Source organism: Anolis carolinensis, chromosome 6 (genome assembly GCF_035594765.1).
Source record: "Anolis carolinensis isolate JA03-04 chromosome 6, rAnoCar3.1.pri, whole genome shotgun sequence".
In the NCBI taxonomy this organism is placed as follows: domain Eukaryota; kingdom Metazoa; phylum Chordata; class Lepidosauria; order Squamata; family Dactyloidae; genus Anolis; species Anolis carolinensis.
In genome coordinates this window covers 24540255-24567995 of record NC_085846.1, presented here as the reverse complement: position 1 = coordinate 24567995, position 27741 = coordinate 24540255, and the positions used below count along the sequence as shown (strand labels likewise).

At 40.0% G+C, this 27741-nt stretch overlaps 2 protein-coding genes across 2 annotated transcripts in view; both read right to left on the bottom strand.

The window, feature by feature from the left end:
* LOC100554362 (all-trans-retinol 13,14-reductase) overlaps positions 1-3523 on the bottom strand; it is a 32822-nt gene extending 29299 nt beyond the window's left edge. The window contains exon 1 of the mRNA XM_003222665.4: positions 30-3523. Within this exon, the coding sequence (XP_003222713.2) occupies positions 30-195 (166 nt within the window). The 5' untranslated portion in view covers positions 196-3523. The remainder of the gene's footprint in view (positions 1-29) is intronic.
* A 153-nt stretch (positions 3524-3676) lies between these two features.
* Positions 3677-26006, bottom strand: LOC100554559 (all-trans-retinol 13,14-reductase). The gene is made up of 12 exons (XM_062984326.1): positions 25884-26006; positions 20923-21108; positions 17169-17351; positions 15820-16049; positions 14964-15159; positions 13104-13301; positions 11886-12008; positions 9968-10106; positions 8765-8874; positions 6677-6843; positions 5175-5334; positions 3677-4195 (listed from the first exon to the last, which is right to left on the bottom strand). Exons 2-12 carry the CDS (start codon positions 21092-21094, stop codon positions 4050-4052), a joined length of 1824 nt encoding a protein of 607 aa, XP_062840396.1. The 5' UTR covers positions 21095-21108; positions 25884-26006; the 3' UTR covers positions 3677-4049.
* Between the last annotated feature and the right edge of the window lie 1735 nt (positions 26007-27741).

Below are 27741 nucleotides of genomic sequence, written 5' to 3'. Positions count from 1 at the left end.
CCAATCCACTTCCTGGCCGGTGCGCTTACCTTTCTTGAGGATCTTTTTGCGAGCCTCCTGGTCCGTCACTATTGGCTTAGGCGAATGCACAGACCCCTGGCTGAAGGGGTTCCTCCCCATTCCATGGAGACGATAGAAGAAAACCAACCCAGGGATCGGAAGAACCAACAAGAGCAGGAGCATATACTGCCACATAACTGCCTGAGTCTTGTATGTTTGTGTTCGTTTGTGAAAGAGAGAGAAAAAGAACGAGAGACAGATGGAGGAGAGTTCAGTATCCAGCACACTGAACGACTGGGCAAACTTATCCAATTATCATTCTTCATGTGATTACCATTGGCATCTGGCCAACTGGGAGTAAAGATACGTACGTAACCCTTTGCTCCCCAATAGTGATCTCAGAGGTCTAGGGTCAATCCAAAGTATCTCTGATGCCTGTGGTAAAGCAGAAAATAGCATATGCTTCTCTCTTCCACAACCAACCAGGGAAAAGCAGGGGCAAAATTCTCCCTATCAACAGGTCCTGCAAATAGATACAAATAGTCGCAACGATGTTGATAGTAATCCACTACACAACTCAAATACACCAATTTACGAATATATTCCCCTCTTTCAGTCCATGTCAACTGGAGGAAAGTGAATCAAATGGCTAAGATAATGAGTGCAAAATTGGGAAACAGAAAATGCTGTTTGAAAATGCATATTTCCTGTTTGGGAAACACTCCATACTTCATACATAAAGGAAAGGAAGTCATATGACTGGATAATGATTGTATCTCAAATAAATAAATGCTAATAAAAATAACCATTGCAGTTGCACTGTGATTAGGGTTTTCCTTTATCCTTCATGATGCTGCAGTTTTAATAGGAATAGCTACAAAAACATATCAATTAATTAAATAACATGCAACATGGGGAAAGAGCCAAAATAAATTTACAAACAATTTGCTTGCCTTTCCTTACACTCAGAATCTGCTTCCTGTGGCTGTTGTATCACTCTGCCCAACAATAGGGTTGACTCCGCTCATGCTGGAAACTTGCCCATATGATTTGGGTAATAGGAGCATTTGGAGAGATATTTTTTGGATATTAACCGGAGAATACCCATTGTTTAAGTAGTGAGCCTCTCCCTTTCTTGCTCAGCATGCAGTGCAGTAAACTCAAGATTAAGGATAAACTAATCCGTCTTGTTCACTTGAGTCATATTAAACCACTTATGGTAGCCAAATCCCTCTTAGTTGAAATACTGTCTCTTACAATTGCGATCTCTTCTGTAGGATGGGCCAGGATGTAAAATCAGAGGGCTACAGAGAGATGGTTTGGAGCTGTGTTGGAAAAATTGTCTTTACGGAAGGGTGGGGGGGGGGGGGGAGCAATTTAGTGTCAGAGCTAGCATGACTCAAAAACAAGCCGTTTCTTAAAGCCAAATCAATTCAAGACAATCAAAATCAAGACAATTCTTTAAACAGATTAATCAAAAGAGAAGTTGGGGAGTACTCAATTTTAAATCTATTTTGAAGAGCTTGGTGTTGAAAATGGACCACCAACTAATCAACTGGATTTATGACAGATCTGATATTAATATATTACAGACATATTGCTATATATTATAGAATAAATATCACATTAGAGAAAACATAAAATACTTTCTCTTTAATTATAAAAGATAAAGGTTTCCCCTTGACATTAAGTCTAATTGTATCCGACTCTGGGGGTTGGTGCTCATCTCCATTTCTAAGCTGAAGAGCCCATGTTGTCCGTAGACGGCTTCAAGGTTATGTGGCTGGCATGACTGCATGGAGCACTGTTACCTTCTTGCCGGAGCAGTACCTATTGGTCTACTCACATTTTCATGTTTTCGAACTGCTGGGTTGACAGAAGCTGGGGTTAACAGTGGGTGCTCGCTCCCTGGATTCGAACCACCAACTTTCGGACAGCAAGTTCATCAGCACAGCGGTTTAACCCACTGCGCCACCGGGGGTTCCCTCTTTAATTATAGGTGATACTACAATTTGCAATATTTATTTTTGCAAGGATCCTGGACTTCTAATCCCTGCAAATGTGGAGGGACTATGGTATTTGTATGTAACTATGGTTGTTGTAATTATCATGATATAATATTGGGGGGACTGGGTAGCAGGGAATCATATAGGTGGAGAAGTCCACTTCACTAACTTGAGAGATATTTGGGATTGTCATTGTGAATCACAATACCTCAGGAAGACTTACGACCTCATTGAATGGGCAAAATTGCCTGCCCTACATTACTTAGACCTCTCTTCGGGCACGAAGCCCGCTGTACTCCATCACATGCAGTTGATCTACTTCTGGCAGGGCTCCATGCTGAAGTGAGGTCCATGTGTTGCAAGAGGCAGCGGAGGCAACCCGGAAGGCTGTTACAGAGACAACAATGGCTGTAAGCCGGGCAAGATACTTGTGGGTTTTGACAATTAAACTTAATATAAAGGACTATAGTAGAAATAAAGAGTTAATATTTAATAGTGGCAAGAAGAAAACTAATTTACTGAAGTGTATATCTTTGGGTAAGAAGATGTTTTATTTTATTTTACTTTTATAGCTAATTTTAAAGTAGAATGAGGATAGATTCTCCACTCCTTTTTAATGTGGAGGGAAGAAGGTTCAGAGGAAATTATAGTTTGATAATATTAGCTAGTAATAAGATATTGAGAATAATTGGAAATGTAATTACTGCTTTCAATACAATAAAACAATTTAAAAAAAATTGTACAATGATGTAATAAAATAGTGCTGCTAATAAAAAATGGCAAGCTCAAGGTTTCCTTTTTGGATTTTCTTTTAATACTTTCAAGCTGTGGATGTTTAAATCCATGGATGCCGAATCTATGAATGCAGAGGTTCAACTTTACATGTGTGAATACTAGGTGCCATAAGCTCTATTTCAAAGGAAGGGACTGGCAAAACCACCTTTGACTATTCATTGCTTAACATCCTATGAAAATTCATAGGATTGCCATTAACCAACTGGTGACTTGAAGGCACATACATAAACATACAGTATCATATGGTCTATTTTGAGGCAATGATAGGGAGAAATGATAGGGAGAAATGTATGTAATGTAGAATTGTCCTCTTGCATCAATCCAGGGAACATATAATTTGCCAAATGCTGTTGGAAATACAATTCTCTTTAATCCATGCAGAATGGAAACATGGTAAAGGATGATGGGAGTTGTTCTCAAGTCTGTAGGATCACAGATTTGCCACTCTGACCTAGATAGTACTTGAAGCAAATGAAATATTCAGTAAGGTTGCTATACTCATTGTCTGTAAAATCTGTCTAACAGGGTTATCACAGCAAGTTTTGAGTATTCCATTTTGGTTCAAATGCTTCAACATATAAATGCAAATTGAAAATCTAGTTGGCAAACTATGTACAAGCAACCCCAGAATGATGGCCATGTAGGGGGTAGATGATGTGGAAATAGGCTCTTAAAACCTATTTTTAGCCACAGTGATGAAAGCAAACCATTTATCATAACCTTCGAGGAAACTCAGAAAAGGCACTCTAGAAAGAACTGAATCTGTATCATAAGGATACATCCTGTTCCCTGTTATAAACACTCGGCATCTATGACATTGCACAATTCCTCATCCTCATGGTGTTTTCAAACTTGTCAAAGATCAAGCAACATACTGAAAAATATGAAATGTTTATTTCTTCCAAAAGTTTATGCAGTTTACCAAGATGTGGGGATGGTGACCAACCCAGATTATGAAAATGGACTAAGCCATAGCTTAACACAATGGGTTGAACTCAATGGCCTTTGGGAACAGCTTCCAACTCTGGGATTTTGTAATATTTTAATTAAACAAATCAGGGATAGTGTTGGGTTTCACAGAAAGTAAATGTCTTCTGCAGGATCCAAAAAGTTTGGGAGACACTGTCCTAGAGGCACTTAACTGAATGCTGGACCAAAAGGTCCTTCAATGTGATGCTACAAAGCTATTGTTTTATTTTTACAACCAGGCACTTTTTTCCACTGAAAGACTATATGTGTCTGACAAGACTAGTTCTTTTTCTTATGATTCAGCCTGTTTAGTTTCTTCTTCAATCGCGCTAGGTCGAGGAAAACGTTGCGTCCAAGCACAGTGGAAGAGCAAAGCAAGCCCCCATTTAGAGCCCCGAACAGGCCACAGCAGAAGACATCTTGACCTACACAGTGGAAAGGGAAAAAATACACATTTTAGAAAAGACTGTTTAAAATCTGCAGAACATATGCAACTTTTGAGGAGGTTTAGTGTGGCTTTTGGATCCCTCATAGCCATAGCTCAAAGCACCTCCAACTGTGAGAGCCAAACTTTCCCTATGTTTTCTGCCTGAAAAAGCAGTTTGAAATACTCGATTGCTTAGCGATAGCTGTTTTGATGAGCCCCTTACTCTGAAAATGAAATAACCCTTCAATATCCCAAAAGGCAACCATGAGTGAAGGACTGTCACTACCAGTCACCAACAAGCCGAAGTCTTCTGGCACTCCTAAGGGTTGAAAAAGTTGGTTGCTATGAGTTTTTCGGGCTGTATGGCCATGTTCCAGTAGCATTCTCTCCTGACATTTTGATGCATCTGTGACCAGCATCTTCAGAGGACCTCTGAAAATGCCAGCCACAGATGCAAATGGAATGTCAGGAGAGAATGCTACTGGAACATGGCCATACAGCCCAAAAAACTCACAGCAACCCAGTGATTCCAGCCATGAAAGCCTTCAACAACAGGTTGAAAAACTGCCAGATACTACCCTCTGGGCATACTCATCCTTGTATACATTGTAGCTTACAAACTTTACAGGTAAACTATCATAAGTAATTATTTATTTTCCCAATTCGACAAAAACAATTAAAGTTACTTTTAGTTATTACACATATAAATATAAAACTACAAACCTGAATGCTTCAAGTAGAGGCCTGTAAGCAAAGGATGACTGCCATATTTTGGGCAGTTGCAAAGTTTTTCTTTTTATGTATTTGTTATGTCTGATTTGTTGTTATTTAAATATAACAGAAATTATTTAGAACTGTAATATAGCACAGATATAACTTTGTCCCTGACAATGTATTAATTGAAAGTAACATGTTGGTTGTAATTTATGTCTTGTTTTATTGAGAGCTTGTGGGAGAAATGAGAAGCTGTCACTAACCTGTCAAATAGAGATTGGGAACAGGAGTCTTGGCTCTCATGGTCGCCATGACTTGTGGACTGAAGCGAACTAGGTCATGTTCCGCACCGTACATTTCACCCAGAGGAGCAGCTAGATAGTACTGGTTGGTGAGAGGAGAAGAAGCTTCCATAAATTCGACCTAGAAAGAACAAAATTAAAAATATGATAAACGAAGGCAATGGTGAAAGAGCGAGCTAGTTTCTACGTTTCAAAAGTTAAAGGAAAACTGCTCCCAGTAATTGTGCTAAGATGCATTTTCTACCATAGTTAGTTCTGACAAAGAGTGAATATGAGACAAAGACCATGTAATAAACTAAAAGAGTAAGTCAAGCCTCACAAGGGAAAGAGATCTATCATTAATATTAACACTGAGAGTACTGAGTTAGCTCTGAGCCAAAATTTGAGCTTTTCTTTATATAACTCCTTCTCATTTTCCTAGAAAAGTGCAGACCTTAAAAAATAGTATCTGAAATTCTCTAATTTCACATATGTGATTGTTAATGTGGGATTTGTGTATTGGTAGTGTTTAAATGAAATTTGTGTCTTGCCTTTATTGCATACTGATTGAATCATCCAGAGTGTACTATAGTCTGGAAAGAGTTAATTACTAAGAAGCTGTGATGACCTTGATGTGTGGCTGGAACTGGGGAGTGTCCAGACACAAGTGTGTGTATGCATTGCTGATTGCGTCAGTTCAGTTCTGTGTTGAGTTGAGTGCTGTCTGCCTAGGTGTTAAGTCCTGTGTCCATTGTCTGCAAGCCTGTTTGTCTTGATTATTACTGCTTACAGTAAAACTTTGTATATAGTTTTACTAACATCTCTTGGTGTCACTTCATTCTGTGTTCCACTGACTCCATCTAACTACTGCTGTGCTGCAAATTACTCTGACAGTGATGGCCTCTATAACCCACTATATCCTGCATTTCATAACAGTGTTAGGTCCAAGGAATTGTGAAAGATCCAAAACAGTTGCTGTATTGGCAATACAATTGCAGCTTCTGCTGTCATTGTGTGTAGTGGCAACTAAGGAACAATTATCTTGGGAGAGGGGAAATTTAAGTGATCACCCCTGGTAATGGTGTGACCTACCCACAAATTTTGGAGATTTTTTTTCTCCCTTGGCAAGATTTAATGAAAGAAGTCCCTTCCCCTTCCTCCCCCTGTGTGTATGTATGTATGTATGTGTCATCAAGTAACCTGTTGACTTGTGACAAACCTGTTAATTTCATAGGGTTTTCTCAAACAAGGAATACTCAGATGTGGTTTTGCCAGTTCCTTCCTTTGAAATATAGTCTACAGCACTTTGTCGTTGTTGACAGTTCCAATCTAAGTACTAACACCAGGGCTGATCCTGCTTAGTTTCTGAGATCAGGCAGGATCTGTTGCCTTTAGGATATTTAGAGATGCTCCTTTCCATGCAGAAGGAATATATAAGTCCTTAGAAAGGTAATTCTACATGGTTATACTCAAACGGGCTTTACCTTATCATGGAGTTGAGGAAATTTTTTGAAAGTCTTGTCTAGCATTTGCTGAGCAATCTCCATTTTAAAGTCATCATAGTCAGGCCCCCTGTTCCTCACTCGGCCTCCAGACCACTCCTCAAACCACTTGTAGTGAATCATAGTGATGATCGTCATACAAGAGCAACCTTTAAGAATTGTAAATATTTGAAAGTAGTAGTAATAGTAGTAGTAGTAGTAGTAGTATAATAATAATAATACATTTTATTTATATTCTGCTCTATCTCTCTAGAGGGACTCAGAGCGGATTACAGAACCCATATGAGGCAAACATTCAATGCCTTTTTACACAACAACATACAATACACAGACAGAGGTAAAGTCTTTCCCCTTTTTTCATCTCTGGCATCTGGAGATGCTCAATTTCCAACCATGGGAAGGCGCTCTTGTTCCATTTTTCATGCCTAGGAGCCTGTTATCTGTAGATTCTCCAACCTGTTGTCGGAATGTTTTGCATATCTGCATGGCACACCCTTTTACCTTCCCGTCAAGGTGGTATCTATTGATCTACCCGCATTGCATGCTTTCGAACTGTTAGGTTGGCAGAAGCTGGGGCTTACAGTCAGGAGCTCACCCCGACTTGTGGCTTTGAACTACCGACCCTCCAGTCAACAGATTTTCCTACAGTGGGTGAAACGTCAGGAGAAAATGCTTCTGGAACATGGCCATACAGCCTGGGAAACTCAGCTTCCTCCAAATTTAATCTTTTTATAGAATTAAATACAGTAGAGTCTCACTTATCCAAGCCTCACTTATCCAAGCTTCTGGATTATCCAAGTCATTTTTGTAGTCAATGTTTTCAATATATCGTGATATTTTTGGTGCTAAATTTGTAAATACAGTAATTACAACATAACATTACTGCATATTGAACTACTTTTTCTGTCAAATTTGTTGTATAACATGATATTTTGGTGCTTAATTTGTAAAAAAAACCATAACCTAATTTGATGTTTAATAGGCTTTTCCTTAATCCCTCCTTATTATCCAAGATATTCGCTTATCCAAGCTTCTGCTGGCCCGTTTAGCTTGCATTAGTGAGACTCTACTGTAAGAGTCATCTGAATTCCTGTCCATGGCAGTTTTGCTTGTGTTCCATCCTGTTTCCATATCTAGTTGATCTTAATCAAATACACAAGGTATTTTATTTTTTTCCCTACAGAACATCTAATGGCTATGCATTTTACCATAAAGTACATGCTTTTGCATTTTAAAAAACATTTTGGCATATATGATAGCATTTGAAGAATTTGTGAAATGTAAAACATAAAAAACTCCTTTTAGCATATTAGTAAGAGGAGTGCTAATCTGGCCAGTTTGCTTTAAGATACAAACAGCACAAAATCCTTGATCGTGACTCATCAAAACTAAATGAAAGGATGAGTTGATATATTACATTTTCCTATCTTTTATTGTTCACTTTGCCGGTTCTTAGTTGGCCTTTGCCAAATTCATTTCTAATAAAGGATAACACAAACAGTGCTATATAAATATAGGTGTGCATGTATTTAGGAGCTCCCATAGTGCAGCGGGTTAAACCACTGAACTGCTGAACTTGCTGACCGAAAGGTCACCGGTTCGAATCTGAGGAGCGGGGTGAGCTCCTGCTGTTAGCCCCAGATTCTGACAACCTAGCAGTTTGAAAACATTCAAATGTGAGTAGATCAAGAGGTATATCTCTGGCTGGAAGGTAACGGTGTTCAATGCAGTCACGCCGGTCACATGACCTTGGAGGTGTCTACGGACAATGCTGGCTCTTCGACTTTGAGATGGAGATGAGCACCAAGCCACAGAGTCTAACACGACTAGACTTAATGTCAGGGGAAAACCTTTATCTTTACCTATTCATGTATTTATGAATTATTCCCCATTTTATGACAAAATAAAACAAACAGCTTAAAGAAATATTAATAAAATCCATATTAAAAACAATGATAAGAGAAAACATCACGACAGAAAATAATAATAAAAAACAAGTGTGAGTACTATCCGTGGATAACATTGTCTTTCCAAGGTATTCCTTTCCTATAGAGAAACCAAATATAATACCTGGGTGTCTCTCTTCATACGTGGGATCCTTGGCTGATGGGAAGGTGATGTACATCATCCGGATGTTGTTACTCACCTCTTCTTTGGGTACATTAGAGTACGTGGTCATTCTGCAAACAAAAAGAGGAGAAATAGGAAGGTTGTCAGGAGAAGCCATCAGCAGATACAAAACCGTCTGCATCGGGAAGACAGCTTTCTAGGGTGAACTGACACCTCACTAAAGTTACCCCCCAAAATGTGGGGTTCTTTTCTCATGGTAGCAATTCTCTATGATGCTAAGAATTGCCAGAAATACCCCCTGTAACTATAGAGGACATCTCTTTCTGTAGAAAGGAGAATGGAAAGGTTGGATCTGTTACACTGCGCATATAAAAAAAAATCTGGGTGTTCCCTGGGCCACATCCTTACAGATGGCCAATTCTCTCACACCAGAAGCAACTCAAGTCATTCCTGACACCAAAAAAAAAAACCACCTGCCCACATTAATGGTGTGCTTTTTGTAGCAGCAGGTTGGGTTTTTTGCACATGGGAATTGCACATGGATGTTGAACTGTTCCCAATCTGATTTATGTTATGGATGCAGAGCTCAGAATTTTTACATGAATCCAAAGGCAATAGAACTCAAATGTCAATTGTGAAGAAATTCCAAATGAATTAGAAATATCATGTTCGGGCCTTCATGGGAAGTGAACATAATTTCAACATATTCTGATACAGGTCTCCTTGTAGGATAGAACAGGAGTGATATTCAATTGGGATGGAAAACCACATTCAACTGAGTCAGAGCAGCCATGAGTATCTGAAACTGCTCTGTTTGCTTAGTTTATTTTCAGAACTATTTTCAGTTTCTTTTACAAAGTTCTGAATGAGTATTTTAATTTGTTTTGCATTTTTTAATTGTTTTATTGTATTGTTTAAAGTAATTTTCCTGTTGCATATTGCCTGAAAGTGGAGCTAGTGAGCTTGAAGGAAAGATAACAATAACCTGAAAGAGTCAATCGATGAGTAACTCCTTATGCAAAAAGCAAATTATGCCATAATTGCATAACACTCACAAATACTTATTTAGCTTGCTCATATCCTTGCTCAACTGTTACCAATCTCAGTGAGGGCATAGGTACTAAATCTACTAATTCAGTATGGGGAAAGCAACTAGCTTTGTTGAAGCTGGGGAAGGAAAGTAAATAGGAAGGCTTTACTTACATGGTATCCAGATCATTGCTTGGGTAAATCCAATAGTTGCTTGACGTGAGCCCAAGCTCTTCTTTGGTCCCTCGGAGGCCCACAAAGACGAGGAAGGAACCCATACTGTGTTGGACCATTTCAGTTTGGGACTTGATTTCTGAATTTATAGAATCACAGAGTTGAAAAGGGGCAGAAATTTCACTGAAACAAACATTGATACATGCACATCCTGTCTATACAAACGGGATATTGGGTTATATTAATATTTATATATCACTATGCATTGTTGTTGTTGTTGCTGCTGCTGCTGCTGCTGCTGCTACTGTTACTTCTATCTTGCTTTTCTTGCAAAACTGAGAGTCAAGGTGGTTAATAATTTAAAAATTTAATACTGCTAAAAACATACAGAAAAGTTAATCTTAAATTGGGATTGCACTTTTCAAAATATAAATGATTTAAAACAAAAATATATTATTAAAGGATAAAAATATTAGACATATAGTACCCATAAGGGCCCTCAAGATGACTGACAACAATAAAAACAAGATTCTACTACAATAAAATAAAAATGGGAAATAGATCTGTTAACCGGGAATCTAAAGACAATTTTCCAGAAGCCCATTTACGACCTCATCACACAAGGAAATTTCAGCATCCTAGGACACTTCTGGCCCAGTTCAGCCACGGAACCCCATGCTGCCCATCACACGATGTAGCCTCACTTCCAGCACGGCTCCATGGGTCAGCTGAGGTAGCATCGTCCTACAATGTTGTACTGCCAACATGGGAGCCTCCCCGCGTTCCATTAGAAACAACAGGGATACAATGGGGGGAAGCTGTGCGGTGACACTTCCTCACATGTGATGGGGTAGCATCACTTGCCAGCGAGGTGGGGCGCCGGGATTACCCCACTATCCCCCAATTCGCCACCGAGTCTGGCAAATCGATCTGGATGACTGCATCAATTTGATGAGGTCCTTAGAATCCTTCCCAAAACAAAGTTCAGACATGCATGTTATACTATGGGCCTGTATACACCCCTTTATTCCCCTCTCCACACATTTTGGATGAACCTAAATGGCATGAACTGGGCAGTGACTGTTTGCCATAACTTCCAAAATCTTGTCTGGATGCTGTCCTTTTAAAGTGAAGTCACTAGGTGGCACTGGTTACACGAGTCTCCTCTTTCCATATTTTGTAGTAGAGAAGACACAATAAAAGTTCATGTCAGCTTCCGAATGTTATGACTCTGAAACATGAGAGCTCAATGTGTTTTGGACCTCAAATCCAAAAATCCCCCACAAACTTGGCCAAGAGTCAGGAGTTCATGTATGTGAATCCAAAACATTTGGAGGACATTTGGAGGACCAAAGCTTGGGAACCACCATCCTAATGTGTGATTTCTAGGATCAAGGAAGGACAGTTATGGCTTACAAGCTTAATTTAACCTGTGGAAAATACAGACTTAGTCCACTGAATCCCTCAGTCCAATGCTAGCTAAGAGTGTTTTATTTCTCTGGGTCGATGAAAATACTGGGGATCAAAGCTTAATATGATCTGATTTGCAGGAGTAAGGAGAAACCAGATCTCCACCTATTTCATTTTCTCATCTCTGTCCTATGCCTACCATTATGACTCATTTCCAAATATTCTTCAAACTCTCGCTTCAAATCATGATTTGGGAAACACCAGTACTAAGAGTAGTTGGCTGATGCAACTTGAATAAGTTGAAGAAATTGGCTAATATACATGGAAATTATTTGATAGAGCAGGGAAGGGTTGATTGAAATCCACAGGTAAATCCCTGGAAGATTTACAGTTGATTATCAACAAAAAGGTTTAATTTCAAATATGGTTCTCTTCCAACAATACTTTGACCTTTATGGCATGGCTCATAGTGAACTTCACTGAGAACATCCAACAATGCTTGATTTACCTGGTTTGCTTCGGATCTCAGGAGGCAGGAGATTCACCATGGTGTTGTGAATGCCAGCATCCGAGATCACAAGAGTAGCATAAATGTTCACCTCTTCATTCTGTCCTTTCTGTACACTCACCCCTGCAAGAAATAATTGCTCAGTAAGGGCAACGCTGGAGTGGCAATTTCACACACTTATAGGCAGATTGCTTCAGTAAGGACCTCGCTGTTGGTGAAGGGTTAGAAGTATGAACCATGTTGAAAACACTTGGGAAATGACAAAGTCTCTTTTTTGTCCCTGCATTTCCGCTTCCCTGGTCTAATTTTATTTGATCTGCAGAGCTATCCATAATTTGAGTAGAACAGTCTTGGATGGCAATGCATTACTACTGGTATATGTGTGGGTGACTTTAATGCTATGTTTTTATCGGGTTTAAATTATTTGAATGTTTGGTCTTGTTTTAACTTTTTGGATCTTGTGGATTCATAATGATATTTTTTCAGGTTTGCCTTCAAGTCATTTCTAGCTTATAGCAACCACAAGGTGACCCTATCACTCAGCTTTCTGGGAGGGAAAAATGGGGTAAAAATGGGGAGGAATTCTACTTTAGTTAATTTTAGTAAGTATTTTACAATATTTCCACAGTTCTTCCAATTTGGTTTGGCAGGATGTTGAAATGTAAAAATGTAACAGAACCTGAAACTGGCAGATTTTGCCATCTAGGTCCAGAAATTTGTGTGTTAACACTTGAAGGCTGCATTTGAATCTCTTTGTATTAAATCATATTGGTGCTGAATTGGAGTAGCAGTGTTTTTTCTTTTTGCAAAGACTTCTTATCTTTAATATATAGTACATCCTGCCCCCGCCCCAACCCAGAAAAGTGATATACGCAGCTTCACCACAGTTTCATCTATTCAGTTAGGGCCTCCTGAACAGTACCTATGTATTCATCCCATTGAAAATAATAGAGGTCACTATGATCTGTGATTTCACATATCCACACAAAGTCCAGGAACATATATCCTGTGGATATGGAGTTGCACTTCATACATGGCAAGAAGAGACAGCAAGATCATGCTAGGAACATTTGTACCTTTTGAATTTGGGAGAGAAGTTCCTTTCAGTCTATGTCTGATAACTTTTCCCAAGTTCATATTTTTTAATATTCAAATAAAAACTGGGGCAGGTCTCTCCCTTTGTAATGGAGTCACTGTCAAATTCCATGTGCAACTCACCTATTGCTTTGCCAGACTCTGAGACCAAGATCTGATTCACACGGGCCCTCATGAGCACGGCACCTCCAGATCTCTCGATGACTGGGATGATGTGGAAAGGGATCTCACTAGGTCCCCCTAATGGATACCATGAACCATGCTGGAAGTGACGAACCAGTATGCTAGTCATGAGGAAACTGGAGTCTTTTGGAGGAACGCCTGAAAATTATTGTGAGGGATCGAAAGAGAAAAAGATGATTAGGATACTTGAAACATTAGAAAATCTTTTCTGATAAGATGCCCCAATGGTTTGGAGAATTTCAATGTGATAGCTAGCATATCCTCCAACATTTCACTAGTAAAAAAACAGCAGCAAACATCATCACAGTGTGGTCAAGATGACAAAAGTTATTAATGAACAATTGCATCATTAGGGGGATGCAAAGGATGCAAACCACATTGGATGACACCATCAGAGCCGGTGACACAAACATTTTTGTGCAGTGTTTCAGCAGAGATGTATTTTATTTATTTAAGAACATATCCTTTTATTTAGCTATAACTATGAAAAGTCCAGCATAGATATGCTGCATGAATAAACCTTCATGATTAATTTATGTTTTAAATCTCCCAATGTGTGTGCTTTATTACCAAGGATGCTATAAATCACATGGTTTTATTTGCACAGAGCCAACCTTAAGAAATGGGGCAACAAAGTGGAGTCCACGGTGTGCGAATATAGAGAAAAGCAAACCACAGACCACTTACTACAATGCAGTCTGATCCCTTCCACATGTATAGCAACACCAGAGGCACTCCAAGTGGCCAGCTACTGGTCAAAGGACATTTAGTATAATGCCAAGTTTTTAAATTTTGTTTGTATTTTTAAATACATCACAACTGTACCCTCAGTTCGCTTCTGACATGATAAATAAATAAACTGCACATGTGACGCTCATGTCCTGCTGTTTTCATAATCAATAGTTGTTGATTTTATCAAGTTTGCCAAGTTAGGAAAGGTGTCAGATGTTTGCTTTTACCTGAGCCCAAAAGAAAAGATCTCAGCCATTCCAGCCTTTCCCTCACAGTGAGTTTACTACTAATAAGTGCAAACTATTTTAGTATGTTGAACTCTGTTTGTAGCAACTGAAGTAAGCCAAAGATGAAAAAGGGACATGGGAGGAGGAGAGAAAAACTGGGATATTTAAAAAGCAGGTTTTAAAAACAGGACAACTGAGACTAATCTGGACTGCCAAAATGTGAAAAAGGTATGAGCCAGCTGGTAAATAAATTCCTAATGGAATGAGCAATTTTAAAAGTGTTTGCTTTGGTTCACAAAAATGAATTAAATAAGCACCATGATAATCAATGATAACAGATGCAGAAATACACACAGCTCAATGAGGACTGAACATATGCATTGGCCACGGAATTATGTCTGTTCTTTGGGGAGATATGTGATATGCAAGTGACTAAAATGTGTTTCATTGAAATATATCCACAAAATTTAATCTGTGGGGAGAAGTGAAGAGAAATGTATTTAAAATACACAGATTTCAGTGGAGTAAAAAACACAACCATTTCACAAACTGATATGAAACACAAAAGCAGATAGGATTCAGACAAACTCAATGGAATAAAGATTCAAAGTTTTCACATCTCTAATATCAGTCATGCTCTTCAAATGATTATCCAAAATCAAGTCAAGGGGCTTCCCAGCCATACCTGGAGTTGTTAGGGGTTGAACCTGGAAACGTCTTCTTGTATGTGCCCCACAAACTCACTTTTATGAATGGGACAAATACGTCATGGAAAGACGTGATTAAAAGCTAGGTCCAGAAACCAAACCATCCCAAAGAAAAATAATCAGTATTTCCTCACCATAGTAGAAGTAACTCAAGATGGCTTGCAGGTCTTTATTGGTGGTCAACTGTTCTACAATCTTGGTCTGGCTGGAACATGTCAATTTGAAAATGGGTGAGATCCAGTGAATGAGGCCCCATTGGATCAGGAATGTAGATAGCCATAAGGGAAAGATCTTCAGCATGGCAAACAAGGGAATATGTTTTGTTGTAATCTTTGGGTGAGAAAATGGGAAAAAGTCATAATTTTTTTTTAAACAAATTGCATATTTCTGTCGATTTGTTGCAAAACATCATGTTTTGGTGCTTAATTTGTAAAATCATAACGTAATTTGACATTTAAAAGGCTTTTCCTTAATCCCTCCTTATTATCCAATATTTTCGCTTATCCAACATTCTGTTGGTATCTTTATGTTGGCTAAGCAAGACTCTACTGTAACAAAAATAACATTTTTGAAGCCATTATTTTAAACTCTCAATCTTCTTGAATCCATTGATAGAAAAACAGTACTATAAGTGTGGTAAAATACAAAATGTTATCAGGTTACAGAAATGTAAAATCAAGTAGTGGAAAGATATACGATATGATATTTGTATCGAAAGAATGGGTACCCTCCATCTGGCAAAATATGTCCTCACTAGGAATTTTCTAAGTCCTCCAGTTGACTCCATGGTCACTTCTGACAGTGGTTGTTTATTTCAATAGAGTTCACTACTATCCAATGTTTACTGTTTCCACAGTAAGTTCAGTAATGTATCCCTCATAGATACAGAGGTTGGACTGTACACAATAAAAATCCCTCTATCAAGGCCTGTTGTGGTTTTCAGAAGTAAGGTGTCCCAATTAATTAAAATTATTCAGCATTCTCTCTCACCTCTGATAGCCTCATGAACTCTTTGATGGCTTTTGTCTCCCCTGGGAACTGCCTCTCCAACTCCTTCACAAAGGTTTCCTTCCCGGAGTAGAGTTCATATTCCTTGTCCCCAAAGGTGATAAAATCGTACGGATCCTCTAATCGAACCCAATCTAGGTGACCATCAGTCAATTGGTCTATGATCATTCGTGCGAAGCTGTTCTCATGGACTTCTCCCACATAGTGGATACCTAAGAGCAGTGGGAACACAGAGACAGACAAAGATGCAACATTTTATGAAAGGAAGCAACATGTCAAGTGGGCTTATAGATGAAATACACAGGTGAAACAAATTCTGTTTGGCACCACAATTTTTTTTTTTGCAACAGCCTAGCATTTTTAATAAGAGTGTTTCAGAAGAAGATCAATGCTCCCTTGGCCAGCTTGCAATGTTTTAGTTCATTATGGGAATGACCTCCTAAAAATAGTAGAGCATGCTCAATGGAAAAATAATCTTTAAAATTCCCTTTTTATGGGGAGGGGGAGCAAGAAAGGGTAGAAAAAGAAAAACCTCAGAAATTATTAGGAAAGAAAAGAAATCTTATGAAGCACTCCGGCTGAATTAGATTTTAAAACATTTGCCCTTCTACTTTTTACCATACATTGTCTCATATCATACTATTTGACATCTATTAACATTGGTAATGTCATTTGGCCTAACCAATGTATCAGAACACTAGAGAAGTGTGTGGGCTAGTGGGTAGCTAAACTTGTTGATTCCAAACCTATGCAATTGCAGGCTGTACACAATTACAGAACTTTCATTTCACTTTAGTGTCTGGTGGCAGCAGACTTTATTGAACCAATCTGTCTTGTTGCAACAATTTTGTTGCTGAAGCAAATGGAAGCATATCGGTATTGAGACAATCACTATTACTCAGTGCTTCTGCTGTGGGAGAACCTAATGAAGCAGTTGGGTAGTTCTCTTCCACGTGGAAGGTAATGCATGTCAAATTTTGTCTCTTAGGTAAAGGTAAAGGTTTCCCCTGACGTTAAGTCCACTCATGTCTGACTCTGGGGGATGGTGCTCATCTCCATTTCTAAGCCGAATAGCCGGCGTTGTCCGTAGACACCTCCAAGGTCATGTGGCCGGCATGACTGCATGGACTGCCGTTACCTTCCCGCCGGAGCGGTACCTATTGATCTACTCACATTTGCCTGTTTTCGAACTGCTAGGCTGGCAGAAGCTGGAGCTAATAGCAGGCGATCACGCCGCTCCTGGGATTTGAACCTGGGACCTTTCGGTCTGCAAGTTCAGCAGCACAGTGCTTTAACACACTTCGCCACCGGGGCTCCATTTTGTCTCTTACCAACATCAAATTCAAAGCCCTTCTTAGTGTAGGTGTGACAACATCCTCCGGCCTTGCTGTGCTGCTCCAAAACCAAAACCCGTTTTCCTGCCTTGGCCAAAACAGCTGCCACAGATAGACCTCCGATGCCACTTCCAATAACAATCGCATCTAAGTTGGAGGGCACTTTATCCACAGAAAAACCTGAGGAGGAGAAAGAAAGAATATTAGTCAGAAGGTATTTTTGTAAACACAAGCCTTTTAAAGCAGGCAAAAGGGAAACAGTCTAGAATCCCAAGAATTACAGTGTTAAAATTCCTAGGGAAAAATGCAATCTATTTGAGCCCATTCATCAATTCAACTGTGTAAATGTACCTTGGTAAAGCAAAGCAGTATTTTTGCCTCCCCAAAAGCTGATAACAGCACTTGAAACTAATAGCTTGCTAAAGATGTTATTTGAGTGTGTGTCCAAGAGCATTTCCACACAGACACATAATGCGCCTCAAACTGGCATTTAAGTATAAAACTGATAAAATAGAGGGAGCACCAGCGACTAAACAATTTTAGACCGAAAATGGGCAGCTGCAACTGAATTGTCTGTAGCTTTAAATAATTATTCCTCTGTGCATGAGGCAGGGCATTGTGGGCAAGCATACAGATGTGGAGGTGTTTGTTCTGCTCCACATTCACACATGGTGGAGGATTCTTCTAGTAAGTGCCATTTTGCCAGATTGTCTTTTGATCTGCCCACTCCACTTCTAAGTCTGTTCAGGGACTTCCAAGTTGACCATTCTTGGTTTGACCCTGGAGGCGGACCCTTGTAGGGAGCCATCTATTTGGGATTTCCTGGTTTAGCTGCTCAGAGGGATACTCTTGCTGTTGCTGGGGAACCATTAAAAGGAGTGGTCGTTCTCATGAAGCCTTTCTTTGATTTGAGCCTACTGGAAGGAGCCATGCAGCCATGCTTATAGCCAGCTAGGAGCAACTTCCCGTCACACATCGGGGGGAGGGGACAATGCCAGCTAGTTTGTAGAGTTATCAACAGGTGTAGATCTGGGACATCCTGTGATTTTTCTGTATGTTTCGCTCAGTGCTATATTCACCTGCTTCGCGTAGACAGACTTGTGCCAAACATACCCAGGCATGCCCAGCGATTGAGTAAGACAAGGCCAAGGCTGATGTTCTTATTCATTTTTAATGCCAGTTTATTAATTAAACTGGCATTGAAAATATTGATTCCAAGCCACATCGTGGATCTGCATCACCAAGATGGGACAGGAGCTTTAAAATGGGAAGTACCTTCCCCTCTTGCAAAGCTCTGTCACACCCTCAGTGTAAGAGAACTAGTTCAGGGAGCGCGAGATAGCTGTGGCAGTCTCGACTGCTACAACACTTGCAAAGATTTAAATTTTCCTGGAAGATACAAATCTTTGCAGTTGTTTTTAAACCCAAGATTAAAACGCATTCGCCTAGATGTGTCATTTGGATACCCTAGGCCAGGGGTCCTCAAACTTTTAAAGCAGAGGGTCGGTCCGCAATCCTTTAGATTGTTGAGGGGCCGAATTATCTTTTGAAGAAAAAAACCGAACAAATTCTTATGCACACTGCACATGTCTTATTTGTAGTGCAAAAGAGCAACAACAATGAAAGAACAATACAATATTTAAAAATGAAAACAATTGTAACCAACATACACCTATAGGAAGTGTGGGCCTGCTTCTGGCCAATGAGATAGTCAAGTTAATTAGGATTGTTGTTGTGTGCCTTCAAGTCATTTCAGACTTTGGGCGAGCCTAAGTCTAAAATTATTTATTTATTCATTTACAACATTTATTTATTACATTTATATCCCTCCATTCTCATCCCGAAGGGGACTCAGAGCAGCTGTATATACATACAATATATTATATTATTAGCATAGCACAATATTAGCATTATATATTACTGTATTGAACTATACCACTATACTGTAACATACTAGCTGTGCCCGACCACGCGTTGCTGTGGCGAAGTATGGTGGTATGGGAAATGAAGTATTGAGGAATTGGTGGTAGTTAAGGTAAAGGGTAAAGGTTTTCCCCTGACATTAAGTCCACTCGTGTCTGACTCTGGGGGTTGGTGCTCATCTCCATTTCAAAGTCGAAGAGCCAGCATTGTCCGTAGACACCTCTAAGGTCATGTGACCGGCATGACTGCATTATATGGCAGTGTGGAGTCAAGATAATCCAGTTCAAAGCAGATAATATAAGATTCTAAATGGGTTATATAGCTGTGTGGAAGGGCCGTGAGTCTACACTGCCATATAATCCAGTGCAAATTAGATAATCTGTGGAAGAGGCCTAAGTGAAGCCTAACTCTGCCTGTCCCCTGGGCTGAGTCGGTTGCTAGGAGACCAAATGGGTGGAGCTTAGCCTTCTAACTGGCAGCAATTGGATAAAAACAATTATTCCTCTCCCTCTAATTAGGACTTTATTTTTCTTTTCTTTTTGTTGTATCAACCTAGAGCCGTGGAAGATGGGTTGTGTTGTCAAATTTCGAGGTTGAGGGGCCTGTAGTTTTGTTGTTTTGTCCGCTGCCCTGATGCCATCACTCTTTTATATATATAGATAATTAATATTATTATATGGTATTATTAGTATTATATTGTATAATATTATAATATTATTATCAATATTATATGTATATACAATATATTATATTATTAAAAATGACATAAAATATTATATTATAAAACTGAGGGCGGGGGCCAGGTAAATGACCTTGGAGGGCCGCATCTGGCCCCCAGGCCTTAGTTTGGGGGCCCCTGCCCTAGGCTAATACGAGTGCTACATTGCATTATATGACAATGTAGATGGAGTCCAAATTTAGGACTGAACCTGGGACTTTTTAATTCATTTACACTGAAATCTTACTTGGTACTAATTGCCACTAAACAAGTGAGCCAGCGTGGTTTGAGTGTTGAACTCAAACCACAGGGCACAAATTCCTGTTCAGCCATGGAATCCCACTGAATCACCTGTGGTAAATCACATGCTCTGAGCCAGAGGAAAGGAAAAGGCAACAACACCAATCTTCTCTCTACAAGACCCCGCCCTGTTTCTTGTTTCCTGACATTAAAAGTTGAGGAAGTGGGAGGGAGCACACAAATACTGTAAAAGTTATGTCTGTCCAAGAAAGACTCCACAGGCACCAAACTACATGGCACACATCTAGTTATATTTTCCATGTTTTGGACACACCTCACTTGGAGTACTGTGTTCAGTCTGAGCACCAAAGCTCAGGAAAGATATTGAAAAGCTGAGATGTGTCAGGAAGAGAACAACCAAAATAATAAAAGGTCTGAAAGCCAAGTCCCATCAGAAGCGGCTTGGGAAGCTGGCTAGGTTGGAGAAGAGAAGACATGATAGCTATGCTTAAATATAAGGATGTCATACTGAGGAGGGAGAAGACTTGTTTTTGGCTGTTCTAGAGACTAAGACATGGAACCATGGATCCAAACAGCCAGAAAAGAGATTCCACCTGAATATTAGAAACAACTTCCTAATATTAAGAGTTGTTTGGACAGTGGAGTATGCTGCCTTGGAATCTGGTGGAGTCTCCTTCTCTGGAAGCTGGATGGCCATCTGTTAGGAGTGCTTTGAATGTGTGTTCCTGCATGGCAGGCAGTTGGACCGATGGCCCTTGTGGTCTCTTCCAACTTTATGATTCTATGTCAAAGGGAAATGCCACACTCCAATCAATCCAAAACACTTTTGTTCCACCAAAGCACACTTACTTTTCTTGAGAACCTTTTTCCGAGCTTCTAGATCGGTGACTATTGGCTTCGGGGAGTGCAAAATCAGCTGGCGAAAGGGGTTCTCCCCTGTGCCATGGAAAAAATAGAAGTAAACAAAACCGAAGATCACAAGCAGCAGGAGCAAGACCGGGAGCAGTAGAAACAACAGCATGACTGTCAGTAGCTCTGTATGCCAGGGAGAGAAAGAAGAACCGATGAGAAGTTTGATGTTCCTGAGACTGTGAGAACTGAACAGCAAACATGCCAAGATTATATACCATGTAATAGCAGTAGGGCATCATGCCAACTAGGGGAAGAGAGGCTTGCATAATTCCATAACTGCTAAAATGCACATCTTTGTGTCAAAACAATTTCAAAGGGCAAGATCTTTGTCTAGGTGGGGAATGGAAGTTGTAGAAGATAGTGGTGAGTGGCATGACCAAAGGCAGAGTCTCAAAGGTGGTGTCCTCGACTCAGCATGCCACCTTCAAACTTCATTTGTTCTGCAGCCAGAGAATAGGGCAGGGAGGGAGAGTAATTGCTACCAAATGTTGAAGTGGGGTGAAGTTGATAAATGGGAAAATATATTTATCCTCCGCCTCCTTCTCCTCCTCCTCCTTCTCAGGAGCATTAACTTCCTGGGATTTGAAATTCAGTAGATTCCTTAATAAGTCTCAGCAAGAGAACACTAATGGTGCAGTTTGAAGCACCAGACCAAATCTCTTTAATCAGCAGTACCTTCTCAAACTATAAATCCCAAGATTCAGTAGGATGGAGCCACAGCAATCAAACTAGAGCCAAACTGTTGTAATTGTGTAGTCTGGTACACCTTAAATCCAGCAGTGCACCAGAATCTGGCTGCAGGAGAGGGCTGATCTCATGGATGCAACATGGAATGCATCTACACTGTCAAACTAATGCAGATTGTCACCATATCAACTGCCATGGCTCAATGCTGTGGAATCATGGGAATTGTAGTTGGGTGATGCATCAGCACTCTTTGACAGAGAAGGTGAAGACCTTATAAAACTCTGACTCCATGATTTCATAGCACTGAGCCAGGACAGCTAAAGTGTTGTCCAACTGCATTCATTCTACAGTATAGATGTGCTCCATAGTAGGATGAGCTAGAAGATTGGGGTTATCCAGTTATAAATAATTTTTTGTGTATAAGGAGTGACTTGAGAAACTACAAGATATTTCTGGTGTGAAAGAGTTGGCTGTCTGCAAGGACGTTGCCCAGGGGGCACCTGGATGTTTTGCCATCCTGTGGGAGGCTTCTCTCATGCTCCCAAATGTATAAATAAATGCTCCAAGGACACAGTAGTGGGACTCCATCCTCATTTTCCTGTTGTTTCTTTTGCTACACACATATACAAATAGGGTGTTTTTGTTTTTTCTGTTTGTTTGTTTGTTTTTGGTGCTGTGATGGTATCAAGATAGAAATACCCCTGGGCAAAATAATGCTACAGACCTCTCTTCCCCAACCCTCCCTAAGCATTGGTTTATTATTATTTATTGTATTTTAAATGATATGATATGTTGTTTTTATATTTTATTATGTTGTATTGCTCTGGGCATGGCCCCATGTTAGCCGCCCCGAGTCCCCATTGGGGAGATGGTGGCGGGGTATAAATAAAGTTTTATTATTATATTATTATTATTGGTAACACTTAGGACTTTTGCTAGCTATGGAATGCATGAAAATGTAGGTGATGCAAGTGTCTCTAAAACTGGTATAAAGTTGCCCCTTCTCCCTGGCATAAGAAAGGATGGGCTCTGGCCACAGGATGGGCTCACCTGAGCTGCCCACAAGGCCAAACCCAATCTAGAATACCACAAAACTGATATTCCAACAGCAGACCTGGTCTACACTTCATGAAGGACACCACTTTTGGGAAACTTTTGAGGACTTTAGTCACCTTTATCTGTCCTACTTGATAACAATTACTTTCCTTGCTCTTTGTTCTATAGCCTGGCCATCATCTGAGAGCCTGACTTATGCACACCTTGATCTTTTCTCTACTTGGCTCTGGGACAACAGATTTTATGATTGACTTGCCTTTGTCTGGCTCAGTTTCATCTACTCTGTGAATCTGGGGGAAAGTTGTCCAAAAATGAATGAATAAATAAATAATTGGGAAATTTTCCAAACCCTGTTCAATTCCATCTTCCTATGATGAAAATACTGTGTCACGAAAGTACATATGTACACATTTTAAAGGAAAGGAAATAAATGGAAAAGAGAGAGAATGGGTTAGGGGTGCATCTATACTGCAGAATTAATGCAGTGCAATACCACTTTAACCGGCATGGTGCAATGCTATGGAATCATGGGAGTTGCCGTCATTAGGCTTCTCTGCCAAAATGTGCTAATGTCTTACCAAACTACAAATCCCAAGATTCCACAGCATTCGCCCTGGCAGTTAAAGTGTTGTCAAACTGCATTAATTTTGCACTGTAGATGCACCCTAGAATAGAGTCAGAAGTTGGAAAAGTTACTCCAATTAGTATGACCACTTGAATCTCAAGAAATTAAATATTTAAAAAAGTAAGTGGATTCAATAGAGCTTACTCTCAAATGAATAGATAAGGATCACTGCTACAATTACTTTTTGTTTTCTGAGGTGTGTCCACACTGCACAATCATGGCATTTTAATATCATTTTAACTGCTGTGTTATTATCCCACAGAATCCTATGATTTGTGGATTATTTTGGTTCATAAAAGTACGTATCTTGCTAACTCCAGCATTAGAAAACTGGAAAAAAAGTTCTAACTTTCGTATAAACTTTCAAATCCAATAGTTCCACTGAATAGAGCCATAGCAGTTAGACTTATATCAAAACATAGTTGCATAGTGAGGGTGCACACAATGGATGCTCTAGGGCTGGGGTCCCCAAACTAAGGCCCGGGGGCCACATGCAGCCCATCAAAGCCATTTATCCAGCCCGCTCTTCCTCCACGGAGGAAGGCGCGTGCAGCACGAGGGAGGAGGGAAAGGCACATGCCTTTCCCACCTCCTCCCTCGCCTGGTGTGTGCCTTCCTAAGCTTTGCTTGTTTATAATGTTATTTCAATTATTATTTAATTAATTATTAATTATTAAGGGGTGCTTTGCTAGTGCTTTTGGTGCACAAAGGCAGAAGCGGGTTGGACTAAAAGGCCCAAGGGGTCGTCTCTTCCAACTCTCTTTATTATTATTATTGACCGAAGGACACAGTGTAACACAGCAAACAAGATATATATGCTGGATTTGTATCACAAAATCACAAGTCGAACACTTCCCAAGCATTTAGGCCTGTGTCAATAATAATAATAATAATAATAATAATAATAATAATAATTATTATTATTATTATTATTATTATTATTATTATTATTATTATTATTATTATTAACAACATTGAGGCTGGGTGGCCATATGTCAGAGGTGCTTTGCTTGTGCTTTTGGTGCACAAAGGTAGAAGGGGGTTGGACTAAAAGGCCCAAGGGGTCTCTTCCAATCCTCTTTATTATTTTTATTATGATTATGATTAACATTGAGGCTGTATTTGTTCCCATTTTGTTTTTTTACTTCAAAATAAGATATGTGCGGTGTGCATGGGAATTTGTTCATCTTTTTTAAAAAACTATAGTCCGGCCCTCCAACAGTCTGAGGGACTGTAAACTGATGCCCTGTTTAAAAAGTTTGGGGACCCCTGCTCTAGGGCTTCATCCACATAGCTGTATAAAATCCACATTGAACTGGATTATATGGCAGTATGGATTCAGTTCAAAGCAAATATTGTGGATTATCTGCCTTGATGCTCTGGGTTATATGGCTGTGTGGACAGGCTCCAGTACTTTCCTGAACTACAGCAGAGTGTTCTAAATTATCCACCCAAATTACAAATTTCAAGTTATCATGGGATAAAAAGCTATAGGAATGTAAAAAAAATAGGTAAAGGTTTTCCCCTGACATTAAGGGGGTCGGTGCTCATCTCCATTTCTTAGACACTTCCTAGGTCGTGTGGCCAGCATGACTGCGTGGAACGCTGTTACTTTCCCGCAGAAGTGGTACCTATTGATCTACTCACATTTGCATGTTTTCAAACTGCTAGTTTGGCAGAAGCTGGCGCTAATAGCGGGAGCCCACCCCACTCCCTGGATTCGGTTAGCAAGTTCAGCAGCTCGGCAGTTTATCCGCTGCACCACCGGGGGCTCTAGTACTATAATTATAGGTAAAAATAAAGTTTTCCCCTGACGTTAAGTCCAGTTGTGACCGACTCTGGGGGTTGGTGCTCATCTCCATTTCTAAGCCGAAGAGCCAGCGTTGTCCATAGACATCTCCAGGTCATGTGGCCAGCATGACTGCATGGAGCGCCATTACCTTCCCGCTGGAGCGGTACCTATTGATCTACTCACATTTGCATGTTTTTGAACTGCTAGGTTGGCAGGAGATAATTATACAATTATGTAAAATAGCAAAAAAGAAGAAGGAGGAGGAGGAGGAGGAGGAGCAGGAGCGGAGAAGGAGGAGAGAGGAGGAAAAGAAATTATATAGCATAACCATTATTTAGTTGGGCTCTGGCTCATTTTAGTTCTACAGTGTACACTGTTGAATTAATGCAGTTTGACACCACTTTAACTGTCATGGCTCAGTGCTATGGAATCATGGCAGTAATAAATTGGTAAGGCACCAGTTCTCTTTGGTAGAGAAGGCTAAAGACCTTGTGAAACTACCACCAAGATTCCATAGCACTGAGCTATGGCAGTTAAAGTGATGTCAAGCTGCATTAATTCTACAGTGCAGATGCATCCCAAAAGAGCTCCCAACCATCACCCAACTGTGAGCGGTTTGCAGAAAAGAGGGTGTGTCCATAGCATCTGTGCAACAAGAAGAGTAGAATACAACTAAAGAGAATGAATGGTCCTCTCCCCCTCCCCATAATAAACACACACCCTAGCCTCCCAACTTACCTTCACTCTCCTATTTTTACAGAGTCCTTGATCCTTTGGACTGAACCGCGTGGGTAGAGATTGACATCTCATGTGCTGAATAAAAACAGCTGAGCTTCATTTCCTGACTAGTTAGAGCCAATGTGGAGACAGAAGGCGGGTGTTTTGTGGCACAGCATTAACTCTTTTGCTGCTTGTTAGCTCTGTTTTACATAAGATACAAACCTGCTGATTCAGATGCAGTGTGTCAATGTATTTGCAGATCTATGTTGACTTTCTTCTTTAAAAAGAAATCAACAGTCTGACAGCCAGGATTGTAACTGCTGCATAAACCTCTATAGCCCATAAGCTTTTGGATTTGTAGAATGGATACACAGTAGTATTTTCTAACCTGCTTAATAGTTGGCATGTTGGGCCATATGAAGTGGTGGCTGCTTTTTATGCCCCCAAAACACAACAAAACCTGGGAATCTTCTCTCTGGGAATCTCTTGATCTTCCAGTGTGATTCTGTGGTCAGCTTTCTTTAAAAGTCCTATAAAATTCTAGAGAGGCTTTCTCTCGAGTAAAACTATGGCTCCTTCCACACAGCCATATAACCCAGAACATCACGGCAAATAATCCACAATAACTCAGAGGTTGAGATCATTGACGGAGGCCCTGCTCTCAGTCCCACCGTCTTCAAAGGCATGACTGGTGGTGAAGAGAGACAGGGCCTTCTCGATGGTGGCTTCTCGACTTTGGAACTCCCTCTCCAATGAAATTAGATCAGCACCCTTCCTTCTGGCCTTCAGAAAACAGATAAAAACTTGGCTATGGGACCAGGCCTTTGGGCAATAAGCAATAAAAGTTATGTGCAATAGAGATTGATATTGGAATGGCCCTGGAATTTGATTTTTGGATAATGTGATTTTAATGTTTAAATGAATATGTTTTGAACTCTATGTTTTAATATTAATGTTATTGTGTTTTTATGATTCAATCGGTAGTTGTATTTTATTATTGTTGTGTAGGGACTGAATTTTACCATAATATGTTTAGAAAAGGAGCCCCCAGTGGTGCAGCGGATTGAACCGCTGAACTTGCTGACCAAAAGGTCAGCAGTTCGAATCCGGGGAGTGGAGTGAGTTCCCGCTGTTAGCCCCAGCTTCTGCCAACATAGCAGTTTGAAAACATGCATATGTGAGTAGATCAATAGGTACCGCTCTGGTGGGAAGGTAACAACACTCCATGAAGTCATGCCGGCCACATGATCTTGGAGGTGTCTACGGGCAATGCTGGCTCTTCAGCTTAGAAATGGAGATGAGCACCAACCCCCAGAGTCGGACACAACTAGACTTAATGTCAGGGGAAAGCCTTTACCTTTACCTATGTTTGGAAACCGCTTTGAGTCCCCCATCCAGGGTGAGAAAAGCAGTATACAAGTGAAGTAAATAATAAATAAATAAATCTGCTTTGATCTGGGTTATCTGAGTCCACACTGCCATATAATCCAGTTCAAAACAGATAATGTTCGATTTCATACAGCTATGTGGAAGGGGCCTAGATTAGTTTCTTTTTCAAGGTTTTTCAATTTCATAGCAGCCTTGCGCCGCTACATTCCTCTGGGAGTGTGGAACAAGTAACTTCTTCGATCTATTCCAATTTTAAAGTTATGATATTTCTCAGGTATATAGCATAATAAAATGACATTAATGGATTGCTCTGAGTGCCTAATTTGTCTGTCTATTTCATTTCCTAATACATAAATTCATTGAGGGGCATATGAACATAGTGTTTAAAGCTGACACTGTTGGCATAAAATAAGAGTGAAAGCTTTAGTTGTATGCTGATCTGTTTTAGACAGCCTAATAAAATCCATTTTGGCAATAGCTGACATCT